This window comes from Pelophylax lessonae (genome assembly GCF_965119305.1).
Source record: "Pelophylax lessonae genome assembly, chromosome: 4".
Lineage (NCBI taxonomy): Eukaryota > Metazoa > Chordata > Amphibia > Anura > Ranidae > Pelophylax > Pelophylax lessonae.
Genome location: NC_138771.1, coordinates 261,054,926 through 261,069,264, shown reverse-complemented (window position 1 = coordinate 261,069,264; position 14,339 = coordinate 261,054,926). Strand labels below are relative to the sequence as shown.

The 14,339-nt window shown below is 43.1% G+C and overlaps 1 protein-coding gene across 2 annotated transcripts in view; it reads left to right on the top strand.

Moving 5' to 3' along the window:
- TMEM19 (transmembrane protein 19) overlaps nt 1-14,339 on the top strand; it is a 36,056-nt gene that overhangs the window by 9,850 nt on the left and 11,867 nt on the right. For both annotated transcript variants that reach the window (XM_082255429.1, XM_082255430.1), the window contains exons 3-4: nt 1,465-1,578; nt 9,695-9,832. In XM_082255429.1, the coding sequence (XP_082111555.1) occupies nt 1,465-1,578; nt 9,695-9,832 (252 nt within the window). The remainder of the gene's footprint in view (nt 1-1,464; nt 1,579-9,694; nt 9,833-14,339) is intronic.

The window sequence follows — 14,339 nt, the reverse complement described above, 5'->3', positions numbered from 1 at the left end:
GTGACCACCGCCTGGTTCCAATGGTTTAGTGAGTAGTGCCCCCCCCCTCCCCCTTGGGAAATTTGGGGTGAATGCGGGGCCCTCCCAGGGTTGGTAGGTCTCCCAGGTGTCCTTCCCACCCACATTTTTTTCCCCCCTCACTAGCGGTGTTCCCGCTGCATGGCCTCTCCCTCCCCTACTCCTGTGGGGTGTACTGGTGACTTTAACAGTTTTTGGTGGAAAACTGTCATCTCAGTGGAGTGAGGTGAGTTGTGCCTGTTAGGTGGGGTTTGAACATCGAGTCACATCTGGGTCGCTCCGAGTTGCTGAGCGGTCGGATGCCTGCCTTGGGGATGTTGTGTACTGAGGGAGTCCCTACAAATCCCCCTGGCCGTGTACATGCCTCATGGTTTTCGCACGCCCGGAGGCGCCACCATTTTCTTGTGGCTGCATGTTCAGCGGTATATTTTCCCAGAGTCGGTGGCCATGTTTTGGTGGTTTTCCTTTAGTAGATGCGGTGGCTATTTTTTTGCAGCCGCATGGAGTGGCTTTTGGCGGGCGGCCTCTAGTGCCAGCATGGCCGTTTCCTCTTCCTTTCGGATCAGCGTGCTGCAGGCTGTTGGCGCTCTTTCCTCTCGCTCCTTGCTGAGACACATTGGAAGTTATTCCTGGGGCAGTATATCCCTGCTTGTTCTTCTATTGCAGTGTTCAGTGGGAACCTGTGGTACCAGGGGAATTGGCGCTGGGGTTCTTTTTCACAGCCTATTGCAAAATATATACTTTTATACTGTTTTATTTTATTTTTTTCTTACTGCGGCCCCATGGTGCCATGGAGCTGATCATGTCTCACCACCAGTTGTTCCTGGTTGAGCTCCTGGTTTCTCAAAAACTTAGCCAAGCAGGTAATTTGTTTATTGCTGAGTTCTTTCCCGCCCCTCATGATACTGCTTTGGGACATGCCATCTGTCAAATGAAGATATGGCTGTGTCCGTCAATGAACGAAAGAGAAAACAGGATTTTTGTCTTACCGTAAAATCCTTTTCTCTGATGTTCATTGACGGGCACAGCACCTGCCCCTCTGTGGAGTTGGGCTATGTATTCTTCTGACACTGCTTGTTACAAAACTGAGATCCTAGAGCAGGAAGTAGGAATATACCACCTGGGACTGCCCCATAGGCGTAGTTAAGCTTTGTTAACCCTTTTCCGCCTAGTGTCCTACTCCTAGGAAGAGCAGCATAACCCATCTGTCAAATGAAGATATGAATCTGTGTCCGTCAATGAACATCTGAGAAAAGGATTTTACGGTAAGACAAAAATCCAATTTTTTTACAGCAGAGTTTAGTGTCCCTTTTAATTGCAGAGGATTTTAGCTGCACAATTGAGTTATTAAAATGATCTCGTACATATTTCTTGATGGAAATAATAAATGTAATGTTTTCACCAGGTAATTTTTTATTTTTTTTTCCTTCCTTCCTGTCTTATCAGGTACGCTGCATCCAATATCGCCATGGCGTTGGCTGTTTTCAGTGATTGCTCCCATTATTATTGTATCCCGTGGTTTAAAAAAGAAGAGCTTAGATAGTAGTGGAGCTCTTGCAGGTATGTTATGGTCCTTAATTCACTGTCTCTCTAGATTTTGCAGGAATATTGTTTGCAGGTCAAGACAAGTAATTATAATAGGCTAGATATGAAAGTGGTATAATTTTGTTTTGCCTAAAATGTACTATTGCAGAGGTGTAAATGTAACCGTTTACCCTCTATATATACATTTATGGTGCCCATTAAACCCTATAATTTGCCTTCCATGGTTTCTTCCTCCCCCTCAACGTGCTAATCAAATGTTTAAGTAAAACCTTTGTTTTTTTTATTTTAGACTTTATTGTAAATACGTCAGCATTTCAACCTATTTTATATGATACATAAACTGTATTGGCTATATTAAAGGAGGAGAAGAGGTGTTTTACAGAGTGGAGGTTAGCAAGATAAGTAGAGTGGTGTACAGCAAACATTTTAACCTTGAACACATGGGAAAATTAAAGAGCTAATTGGAGATTTTTTAAAAAATAAGACCAATTTTCATCAAAGGTGATTGTAGAGAGGGTCTCTGTGTTCAAGTTTTTTAATGTATACATCTCTGAGAAACTTTCATGGTCAGTAAATGTGCACGCTGTTAAAAAATCTTAGCAAGGATTATACCTTCTAAAATTTACTTAGGAAGGGAAGAAAGTAGGATTGCACCGATATCGGTGACGATACTAAACATTGCTCCAATACCAGAGCCTATGTTCACACTGATGCGGTGCTGGATTTGCAGCGATTCCTGTATGTTTTCCACACCGATTTACAATAGTGCGGAATGCTGTGTGTGTCAATGTTAAATTAACGACACCCCGAAACAGCTCGCAAAGCGCAGTGCGATTGGCAGAATTGGATCATATGGTTGTAAACATAGATGCGATTCTGATGCCAGAAAAAAAGGTCCTGCATCATTTTGGTGCCGATGCAGTGCGATTTGAGCCATACAAAATTAATAGGCTCAAATTGCACTGCAAAGAATCGCATGTGATTTGAACAGGAAGGTGCGATTCCTGCCCGAATCACATGCGGTTTCCCTCACGGCTCCTGTCTGGACCCATGCTTGTCATGGGGACTTCAGCTTGGGTTCACACAGGAGCGGTGCAGGAAACGGTATGTGATTCTTTGCAGTGCGATTTGAGCCCATATGAAAAATAGGTAAAGTTGAGTAGCTAACTGGTCAGGGTTCATATTGTTATATTAGGAATATCTATTTATTTATTTTGTATAATGTTTTAATGGATGTGTGTGTGAAGTGTTTTATGTGTGAGAAGTTATTCTTGAAAATGTTGTAAATTTTTATTTGTAATGAAAATTAAATCTTATCACTTATCTTATATCAATTATAGTCCATTCTTCTTCTATTTTGTCAAAGTCAAAGCCTTCTGCCATCCACACACAACTTTGAAGACTGACATTGCAGACAATACTGAATTTACACAGAAAATAGTTTTTTCAAAAATTGTGGTGTTGGGGTCCTTCTGAGCAGTTAGGCTGTTCTGTTTAATTTAAAGAGATCTTGTAAAATAGTTTTAGATCATTTACCTTTTAGTTATAAAAGGAAAGTGGCCACAAATACAGGCACATGTACTATATGTGAAGGGTGCGTTTCCAGTCACTACTGTCCACCAAACACAGCCGAGCTCGCCGTAATACTTTTTAAACTCCTCCTATTCACAGCCTGCTATCCTCCCCAATCCTCCCTTCAATTCACAGCCTGCTGTTATACCCCCCCCCCCCGCCAATCCTCCCTTCAATTCACAGCCTGCTGTTACCCCCCACTTCCCCCCCATCCTCCCTTCAATTCACAGCCTGCTGTTATACCCTCCCCAATTCTCCCTTCTATTCACAGCCTGCTGTTATACCCTCCCCAATCCTCCCTTCAATTCACAGCCTGCTGTTATATCTTACCCCAATCCTTCCTTCAATTCACAGCCTGCTGTTATAACCTACCCAATCCTCCCTTCAATTCACAGCCTGCTGTTTTACCCCCCCCCCCCCAATCCTCCCTTCAATTCACAGCCTGCTGTTATACCCTCCCCAATTCTCCCTTCTATTCACAGTCTGCTGTTATACTCTCCCCAATCCTTCCTTCTATTATTAGCCTGCTGTTATACCCTCACCAATCCTTCCTTCTATTCATAGCCTGTTGTTATACACTCTTTAATTCTCCCTTGCACATACTGGCCAATCTCTTATCTTTCACACTTTTATCCTTTTACAGACTGATGTCATATCCCTGGTATCCCTCTCCTGCAAATACTGCCTGTCATTCTACCCTCTAACACTCTTTTCTTGCTTGTACTGCCTGACCTTATACAATCTACTCTCCTGTCTAGCACATACTGGCTGCCATTATACCCTCCGCACACACTGCCTACTGTCACACTCCTTAAAACTGGTGTGTGCCCATTATAAGGGTCCTTATACACATGGCGGATTCCACCTGTGATCCGCTTGCTCAGCAGGTATTCTGTCCACTGATTCCCGCTGAGCAGGCGGATAACAGGTCTGTGTCCGCTCTGCTTATGCAGAGCAGACCCAGCCCATTCACTTCTATGGGAGGTCAGATGTAAACTGACCATCTGTCCGTTTACACCCGACTGCCATCTGATCAAATCCACTGGACGAAAGGGATCCTCCTCCATCTTTTTTTAACAGATTGGATGTATACTCCATAGAGGAAAATGGAGATTCCAAATGGAACATTCACATTGCCCTAAAGGTGAGCCTTGCCAGCTCTACTGTACCTCCCTGTGTCAACATGCATGCCTTCCATCATGCAGCCAAAATAGAAGTGGGTTGCATGATGGAAGGCATGTATGTCTATATGTCCCTGTGTTGCAATTTTGAGTTGAATGTGGATGAATGTAATGCCTGTACTGGGGCTGCTGAAACGGGCTGCACACCCAACGGCACAGATATATAATAGCCCTACTACAGATCTGAGTTGAAAATGGAAAAATAGATGCTCAAAGCAGCTACTAGAAGAAGACACGCTAACATGCCCCTCTCCTTTACAATATGTGTCTTTATTAGGGTATTCCATGAAGATCCTGTTTTTTTTTAAGCAAAGAATGTCCTAAGCCTAATTTGCTTGCAAATTATATTGATATGATGTTATCAGACTGCCCTTTCTTATTTGTTCTGATGGTGCAGTCAGTTGTTTGTCATGTGAAATTTATAGGAAACGCTTGACGGAGACTCGGACTGCTGAAATTCAGAATGGAAATATGATGCACTGAAAACACACAAATGCAAAGGAATCTGAAACATTTTGTTACAACTCGTTATACATTGGTCATTTTTATGGTTACTTTACCAACAACATGGTCCCATTTTTAGATTTTAAAGGTTTTCTCCAGCCATAAAAGGCTGGTGTGGCAGCCTGGACAGCACTGCCCAGCTCTGAGCAAAGCTTAGCAATGTGAGCCAAAACTTCTATGGTAAAAGTGATGAGATGGGCCGTTAACGGTTGCTGTGGATTGCTGCGAGATAAATGACATTACACTTTAATGTAAAATAGCCAGAGGATCAGCATGTCAGCCAGGAAACTAGAACTCTCTGAAATAAAGGCAACAATAGCAGCCTTCCTACAGGCATGCTATCCTTTCAAACATTAAAATATAGCTAAAGGCAGAACTGTGGAGAGGAATTGGAGTGCTTGTCAGTTTTTATTGCAGTCTGTGTCCCCATTAAATTTGCACGATTCCCCCATCAATACGGACAGTGTTGACGGGGGAATCAGCAATTGTCTTCTCCTGGTTGGGGGGCAGGCGAGGGAAGCCAAGAGAATCCAGCAGGCTCATTGTACCCAAATTGATGGATTGATCGATCAACTTGGTACAATCATTCTGCCCATAAATGGTTCGATTCGAACCGTGTCTGGCCAGCCTTAGGGAGATTCACTTTCTCTATTTGTCCTGTTTACTATTATCATTGAAAGTGAAAGTAGAATAAAATCCCAAATTTTGATTTGTCCCCAGAAAAGTAATAGATGAGATTGTCTGACTGGTTTAAAACTAAATTTGAGCTGTGACTGGGGAGAGCTGTATCATAAGTCTGGTAGTGTATGTAAAGGCAATTTTTATTACAATGTGGATAAAGTAGGAAAGGGTTATTTATATTTGTTTCTATTTGTTATGGTGAAGATATTTAGTGAGAGTAAATCCAAACATTTAGTGTTATCAGAACAGTTTGAGGCCCCTTTCACACTTGTGCGACCTGGAAGTTGCGCAAGTTTGAAGCGACTTGAAGCAATGCCTGTGTAATCTTGAGGTCAATGAACCTCAAGTCGTATCAAAGTCAGACCAAAGAAGGGCAGGGACTACTTTGAAGTTGCTGTGGCTTGAAATCGGAATGGTACTCATTGGAAATTATGGAGTACGAATTGTCATGCGATTTGGCAGTCCCAAGTTGCAGGGCAAGTCGCACAATTGTGAAAGGGGCTTAAGAGTACAATCACATTAAAGGTGGGTTTGAAATTTGGTGAGTGCAGCTGAACTCACCCGATTACAAACCCGCATTTTGTTGCGAGTTCGGGGTGAATTTGAAGCTTTGCTGCACAGACGTCTATTACAATCGCCCCCGCAGTCACCAAAAGTAGTGCAGAAACGACTTTTGGAAATAGGTGCAGCATCGCACCGATTCGGCAGGTACTGTTGCCAGCAATAGGCTGCGGTTTGGCATGTGATTTGACATATCAAATCGCATGTCAAATCACCCCACTGTGTACGGGGGCTTAAAGGTAGGGGAGATAACTCCAATGAGGACATCTGGTCATGTCACAACTCTGTTAGCAGCTGCATTCACTTTGGAGAGATTTCATTTCCAGTTGTCTCTAGAACAGGAAATCCAAAAGAAATCTATCCAGCTGGATACAAGCAGAAAGTAATAACCTAACAGGGGTTTTAACCCTACACGGTTTAACCACGTTTGCCCCGGAGGGTTTGGCTGCTCAATGACCAGGCCCTATTTTGCGATTCGGCACTGCGTTAATTTAACGGACAATTGCGCGGTCGTGCGATGCTGTACCCAAATGAAATTGATGTCCTTTTTTTCCCACAAATAGAGCTTTCTTTTCTTGGTATCTGATCACCTCTGCGATTTTTATTTTTTGTTCTATAAATAGCTGCAATTTTGAAAAAAATTCATTATTTTTCACATTGTTTTATATGAAATTCTGAAAAAAAAAAAAAGTAAAAATCTAAATTTTTTTAACAATTAAGGCCAATTTGTTTTCTGCTACATATTTTTGGTAAAAAAAAAAAATCGCAGTAAGCGTATTTTGATTGGTTTGTGTTTACTAACTATGGGAAAGATTTATGTCATTTTTATTGTTTTTTTACAATAATGGCAGCGATCTGAGATTTCTTTTGCGGGACTTCGACATTGCGGCAGACAGATCGGACCCCTAACTGACATTTTTGACACTTTTGGGGGTACAAGTGACATTAACCACTTGCCGACCGCCGCACGACTATCTATGTCGGCGGTCAGCCCCTCACAGGCAAACTAACGTAGGGCTACGTTGCTTGCTTGTGAGGGTCTAGGGAGCGAGCGCGCGCGCCGCCGGAGGCGCGCTCCCGCGTGGTCACGCCCCCCCCCCCGCACGTGTGACCAGCGGACTTGATGTCCGCCGGCCATTCGGCGATCGGCGGGGGAGAGGGAGAATGTCAGGCAGCTTGTGTAAACAAGCGACCTGTCATTCTCCTCGCTGTAAAGACACTGATCACATGGATCTACTATGTAGATCCATTGATCAGTGTCCTTACAGCTCAAGCCACAGCCAATCACAGTAGAAAGCACGCCCCTAGGGACACACACAGCCCCTCCCTCCCAAATAAAGTTAACCCCTTCACTACCAGTGTATTTTTACAGTAACAGTGCATATATATAGCACTGATTACTGTAGAAATGTCACTGGTAACCCCAAAAGTGTCAAAAATGTCAGTCAAGGGTCCGATCTGTCCGCCGCAATGTCGCAGTACCGCAAAAAAAATCGCAGATCGCCGCCATTACGCGTTAAAAAAAAAAACAAAAATCTTTCCCTTTGTTAGTAAACGCGATAACTTTTGCGCAAACCAATCAAAATACGCTTTTTGCGATTTTTTTTTTTTTTTTTTTTTTTTTTTTTTTTTTTTTTTTTTTTTTTTTTTTTACCAAATATAGGTAGCATAAAACAAATTGGCCGAAAATTTAAAAAAATTTTGATTTTTACATTTTTTTGGGGGGAATTTCATATAAAAAAATGTGAAAAATATTGCTATTTTTGCAAAATTGACGCTCTTTTTTTGTTTATAGCGCGTGATCAAAAAATCGCACAGGTGATCAAATACCACCAAAAGAAAGCTCTGTTTGTGGGAAAAAAAGGACGCCAAATTTGTTTAGGTACAGCGTCGCACGACTGTGCAATTGTCCGTTAAAGTCACGCAGTGCCGAATCGCAAAATACCCCCTGGTCGGAATGGGGGTAAAATCTTACGGGGCTTAAGTGGTTAATACAGTAATCAGTGCTAGGCCTGCACGATATTGGAAAAAAAATATATTGCGATATTTTTTTTTCAACTATATATATTGCGATATTGACGGACCTGTCAATCCAGCCTTTCTGACCATACAGGGTTAATATAATGTTACTGTAGGGAATGGGATTCAGTGCACACTGCAGCCTTGTACCATAGGGTTAATGTTACTGACACTGTAGGGATTGGGAAGGATGCTGGGAATGGAAATCATGAAGCATGCAGGCAGCCTTCTAAATTTTAATTGCAGTCACAGGGCACTGGGCAGGTCAGGGTTAATATGGTAAAATCAATTACTCAGTGACAGTGTGGACTGTGGAATCGATCAGATTATTCAGTGACAGACAGTCTTTCTCACAGTGGTGGTGGTAGGAGGCTGCAGCGGTGGACTAGGAGCCAGGAAAGGATCACAGCACTGACTCACTCGTGCACTGCAGCCCGTCCCACACGTTCAGTGAGTCTCACTCTCCGCCCTAGTTTTCTCAATGGCACATTCAGGGAGCCAATCACGCCGTAAGTAGCGGAAACCAATCAGGTGTGCAGGCACGCGTGATTGGTTAGCTGTGCAGCTAATCACGGCGTGATTGGCTCCCTGAATGTGCCATTGAGAAAACTATGGCGGAGAGTGAGACTCGCTGAACGTGTGGGGCGGGCTGCAATGCACGAGTGAGTCAGTGTATGCTCACCGCTGAAGTGTCCCGACTTCTCTCTGCCTAACACGGAAGTCTGTGAGTCCTCCTCCAAGTCCCTTCCCCCTGCCTATGCAAATATCGTGACCTCGGCGATATGAATATCGCCTACGGCCGCAGAACGATAGTCGATATCATATTGACTATCGTTCAGCCCTAATCAGTGCTATAAATATGCACTGTTACGGTAAAAATGACACTGGCAGGGAAGGGGTTAACAGTATGTGTGATCAAGGGGTTAAATGTGTCCCTAGAGGAGTGATTCTAACTGTCAGGGGCGTGGCTTGTGAAGTATTCACAGAGACATGCGATCCTATATAGCAGGATCACATAGCCTCTGTGATCACTTCAGGGAGAATGACAGATGGCTGTGTTTACATCAGCCGTCTGTCCTTCTCTCTCAACTGCGGGAGATCGCGAGTGGTCGGCGGCAATCGGAGCCACCGGTCACACGCACTGGCTCCCCAGCTAACAAGTGGGGGAGGGAGCGCGTTGCGAGTGACGCGCGCTTGCCCCCTAGAGTCTCCCGAGCGATCGACGTAGTATTACGTCGCTTTGCCCAGGAGCGGCTGCCTGCTGCAGTAAAACTGCGGTGGGCGGTCGTTATGTGGTTAAAACTAAACTGTATTTAGTTTTGAGTAACTTACTAAAAAAAAAATTGGCTTTGCATACATTGGAACTACCGTATGTGTGTTGTGAATATAAAGTCAAATCGGAGCCTATTCACAACAAAAAAGTTATAAAGATCTGATGTAACTGCTCCAGCCAAAAAAAACGTATTCCACATTTCATATTTACCTCACTTTAAAGAGATCTGCTGCAGTTTTCATATTTAATTGTTACGTTTTGTTTAACCTGCTATTTGACATGTCAGTTGTCTAGTTTCAAAGAAGCATTATTTAAAAAATAATATTTCTGTATCTTGCAGGACTGTTGGTCGGTTTTCTCCTCACTATCGCAAACTTCAGCTTTTTTTCAGCTCTTCTTACATTTTTTTTTACTTCCTCCAAACTTACGAAATGGAGAGGAGAAATGAAAAAGCGATATGATCCTGAATACAAGGAAGGTAAAGGCTGAACACTGATGGCACTAAATACATACAATCCCAGTTCCGAAAAAATTAGGATGCTGTAAAAAGGTGCCTAATTCTCCTTTTAAAATTTAAACCAGTAAACATATCATGAAGTAGACAGATACACACGTGAAAGAGAATGCTAACACACATGAAAGAGAATGGTAAAAAAGTAGAACGCACTTTTTTTTTTTTTTTCATCTCTACCTACACCAAGGGCAGCACTAGTTTTCAGGGAACTTGGGTACAGTATATAGACTGATTTTACTGTTGTGGGTTTAGTAACACTTTAAGTTCAAACAAACTTTTGTTCAGTTAAAATAGAAGTTTGGCTTTTAGAAAAAGAAAATCTATATATATTACTCCCCTAGGTGGATGCATCATCGATCTGATACTGCATTTGTCCCCCACTGGCTCGGCAGTGAGAACTGAGCGATCAAACACCACTGATTGCTCAGTTCTGAGCATAGAGCCGTGACTGTCAGTCACTGCCTTTCTGCTCTCGCCTCCAGCACTCACTGAAGTGCTGGGCTGTGGAGGGGAAGCCTCCCCAACTGACTCAGTAACTGCCCAGCTAAAAAGTCTGAGAAGAACTGCGAACTCTCTCCCAAGCTTCTTATGACCATTACATTAAACGTTTGAGAGTTAACTGGTACACATCAGGGAACAGGCCAGGAGGCCTCCTGGCCAAACAAGCAAAACACAAGGCTGCCGCCTCTAAAATCCCATACATGCGTACACCACAACGTTGCAGGGTTACCAACCCAGTGGAGATAGCCAATTGTTTTAGAGACTTTTACTCGTCCCTCTACAACCTGACCTCCGACCCGCAGACCCCCAAGCCAGACTCTTCTAAAATTGCCGATTTTCTAGACCCCCTCCATCTCCCCACCCTCACCGCAGACCAACTGATAGCCCTAACCGCCCCTATTACCGAAACAACAGAAGTTATCAAGACGATTGGATCACTACCGCTACATAAGGCCCCTTGAGTATTACAAAGCCTATGCAAAGGCTATGCAAAGGACATAGCTCCCCACCTGTGTAGGGCCTACAATCACATCATGCAAACAGGTGATATCCCCAAAGAATCTTTGGAGGCACTCATTGTTACCATTCCTAAACCAAACAAACCACATGACGATCCGGCCAATTACAGACCAATATCACTCTTAAATACGGACATCAAAATTTATGCTAAAATTTTAGCTTTCCGATTTTCTACTTGCATCCCGTCCTTAGTACACCCAGACCAGGTGGGCTTCATCCCAAAACGACAAGCATCTGATGGCACCAGAAGGTTTTTAAACCTCATACAATGGGCAGAAACACATAAAACTCCTTCTCTGCTCCTCTCACTGGACGCAGAGAAGGCGTTTGACAGAGTCCACTGGTCATACCTTAACTCTGTACTCCAAAAATTCGGTTTTGAGGGGAACATTTACACAGCAATACTGGCACTATACTCCCACCCATCCGCGAGAGTCTGGACGTCTGGTATGACGTCTGATTCCCTTCCAATAACGAATGGCACGAGGCAAGGCTGCCCATTATCCCCACTGATTTTCGCACTACTAATGGAACCCTTGGCAGAGGCCATCTGATCCCACCTTTTTAATATTGTGTCTACAAATGGGCGACACCACACATAAATTGGGATTGTATGCGGATGATGTCATTGTTTTCATGACCGACCCCACCCAATCTCTTCCAGTACTACACGACCTCCTCATTGAATTTGGACAGATATCTCTATACAAAGTTAATTGCAGCAAATCCAACTTGATAGGTATCTGCATAGACCAAACGACTAGATCATCTCTTACGCGCTTGTCGCCATTCCCCTGGGCTGCGGAGCGGCTGGCTCAGGCTCTCGGCGGATGGCTGAGAGGCTGAGCCAGGTGCTGGTCCAGGGTTCTGGGTGGATCCAGACAATCTGGTCAGGATCTACAAACCCGATTCCAAAAAAGTTGGGACACTGTACAGAATGTGAATAAAAACAGAATACAATGATGTGGAAGTTTTCAAATTTCAATATTTTATTCGGAATACAACATAGATGACATATCAAATGTTTAAACTGAGAAAATATATAATTTTAAGGGAAAAATAAGTTGATTTTAAATTTCATGGCATCAACACATCTCAAAAAATTTGGGACAAGGCCAGGTTTACCACTGTGTGGCATCCCCTCTTCTTTTTATAACAGTCTGAAAAATGTCTGGGGACTGAGGAGACAAGTTGCTCAAGTTTAGGAATAGGAATGTTGTCTCATTCTTGTCTAATACAGGCTTCTTTGTCGCATCTTCCTCTTTGTGATGCGCCAAATGTTTTCTATGGGTGAAAGATCTGGACTGCAGGCTGGCCATTTCAGTACCCAAATCCTTCTTCTACGCAGCCATGATGTTGTAATTGATGCAGTATGTGGTGGCATTGTCATGTTGGAAAATGCAAGGTCTTCCCTGAAAGAGACGACGTCTGGATGGGAGCATATGTTCTAGAACTAGGATATACCTTTCAGCATTGATGGTGCCTTTCCAGATGTGTAAGCTGCCCATGCCACACGCACTCATGCAACCCCATACCATCAGAGATGTAGACTTCTGAACGGAGCGCTGATAACAACTTGGGTTGTCCTATTTAGTCCGGATGACATGGCGTCCCATTTTTCCAAAAAGAACTTCAAATCTTGATTCGTCTGACCACAGTCCATTTTAAATGAGCCTTGGCCCATAGAAAACGCCTGAGCTTCTGGATCATGTTTAGATATGGGTTCTTTTTTGGCCTATCGAGTTTTAGCCGGCAACGGCGAATGGCACGGTGGATTGTGTTCACCGACAATGTTTTCTGAAAGTATTCCTGAGCCCATGTTGGGATTTCCATTACAGTAGCATTCCTGTATGTGATGCAGTGCTGTCTAAGGGCCCGAAGATCAAGGGCATCCAGTATGGTTTTCCGGCCTTGACCCTTGCGTACAGAGAGTGTTCCAGATTCTCTGAATCTTTGGATGATATAATGCACTGTAGATGATGATAGCGTCAAACTCTTTTCAATTTTTCTCTGAGAAACTCCTTTCTGATATTGCTCCACTATTTTTCGCCACAGCATTGGGGGAATTGATGATCCTCTGCCCATCCTGACTTCTGAGAGACCCTGCCACCCACTCTGAGAGGCTTTTTTATACCCAATCATGTTGCCAATTGACCTAATAAGTTTTCAAATTGGTCCTCCAGCTGTTCCTTATATGTACATTTAACTTTTCCGGCCTCTTGCTACCTGTCCAAACTTTTTTGGAACGTTTAGCTCTCATGAAATCCAAAATGAGCCAATATTTGGCATGACATTTCAAAATGTCTCACTCTCAACATTTTGATATGTTATCTATATTATATTGTGAATAAAATTTTAAGTTTATTAGATTTGTAAATTAGTCCATTCCTTTTTTACTCACAATTTGTAGTGTCCCAACTTTTTTGGAATCAGGTTTGTACTTAGAGCCTGGACCAGCTCTGTGATGTCATCGGGCTTCAACCCTCTCAGCTGAAAACGGGTCACAGGAGTGCAGTACGTACTGCGCTCCTGTGACCCATAAGAGCGGTATAGCCAAAAAAACTTTGGTTATAATTCTTTAAGAACATGTAGCTCCACCGTGCCATTTGAATTTATTAAAGACATTGCACTCTGTTCTCTCACTCACAAGGTGATGTTTCTTGTAGCCATCCCCACTGCGAGGCAAGGGTCTTCATTAATATTGGGACAAGGCTGTATTGAGTCCTTGGAATTCATTGTCTTTTACTTCAACTAAGACATTGGTCTTCCATCCTTCTGTTTGGCTGCAGTTTACCAAAATTAGATTTCCCTCCAATGTCTGAATGTGTTTCGGGATTTTAGAATTTTAAAGGGTGCAGGAAATTCTCGTTCTACCATCTCTTAGTGGCTCAGGCAGGCCATCATTTAAGCCTATGGTCTCAAGGACTGGGTTCTAACCATTCCTTAGTCCAGCACTAAATAAAATACTAGAGGAGGAGACAGCAGTATCGGGGACACATGGCATAGATCTTAAAACCGTAATAAACCTCAAACCAAATATGTATGATATTGCATCTTACTAATCATTGGATGTGGTGGCTGCATCAGTTTCTTTTTCTCTGGCTTTTTTCCCCTCTGTTTTTCAACTGAGGATCTAACCTGTAACACACCTCCTGTATTGGTGAGACACCACTCTGGATGAATGACCACCGAGGTCAAACATTGCCAGTCTGGGGGGGGGGGTCTAGCCTTAAATATAATAGCAAATTTTTAAATGTACTAACAAATTAAAGCCAAAACTCCAGCTCACTCTTTATAAGCAGTTACAGGAAACAGTTTGTTTCCTTTTGGGATATAGGTTTTACATGAATAAATAAAAGCTGATCATTTTAAGCACCCCTACCAGTGTTAAATTGTTTGTCTGAACCATGTAAACTGATACATTTTGCTGGAGAGCTTGTGCTTTTGGAAA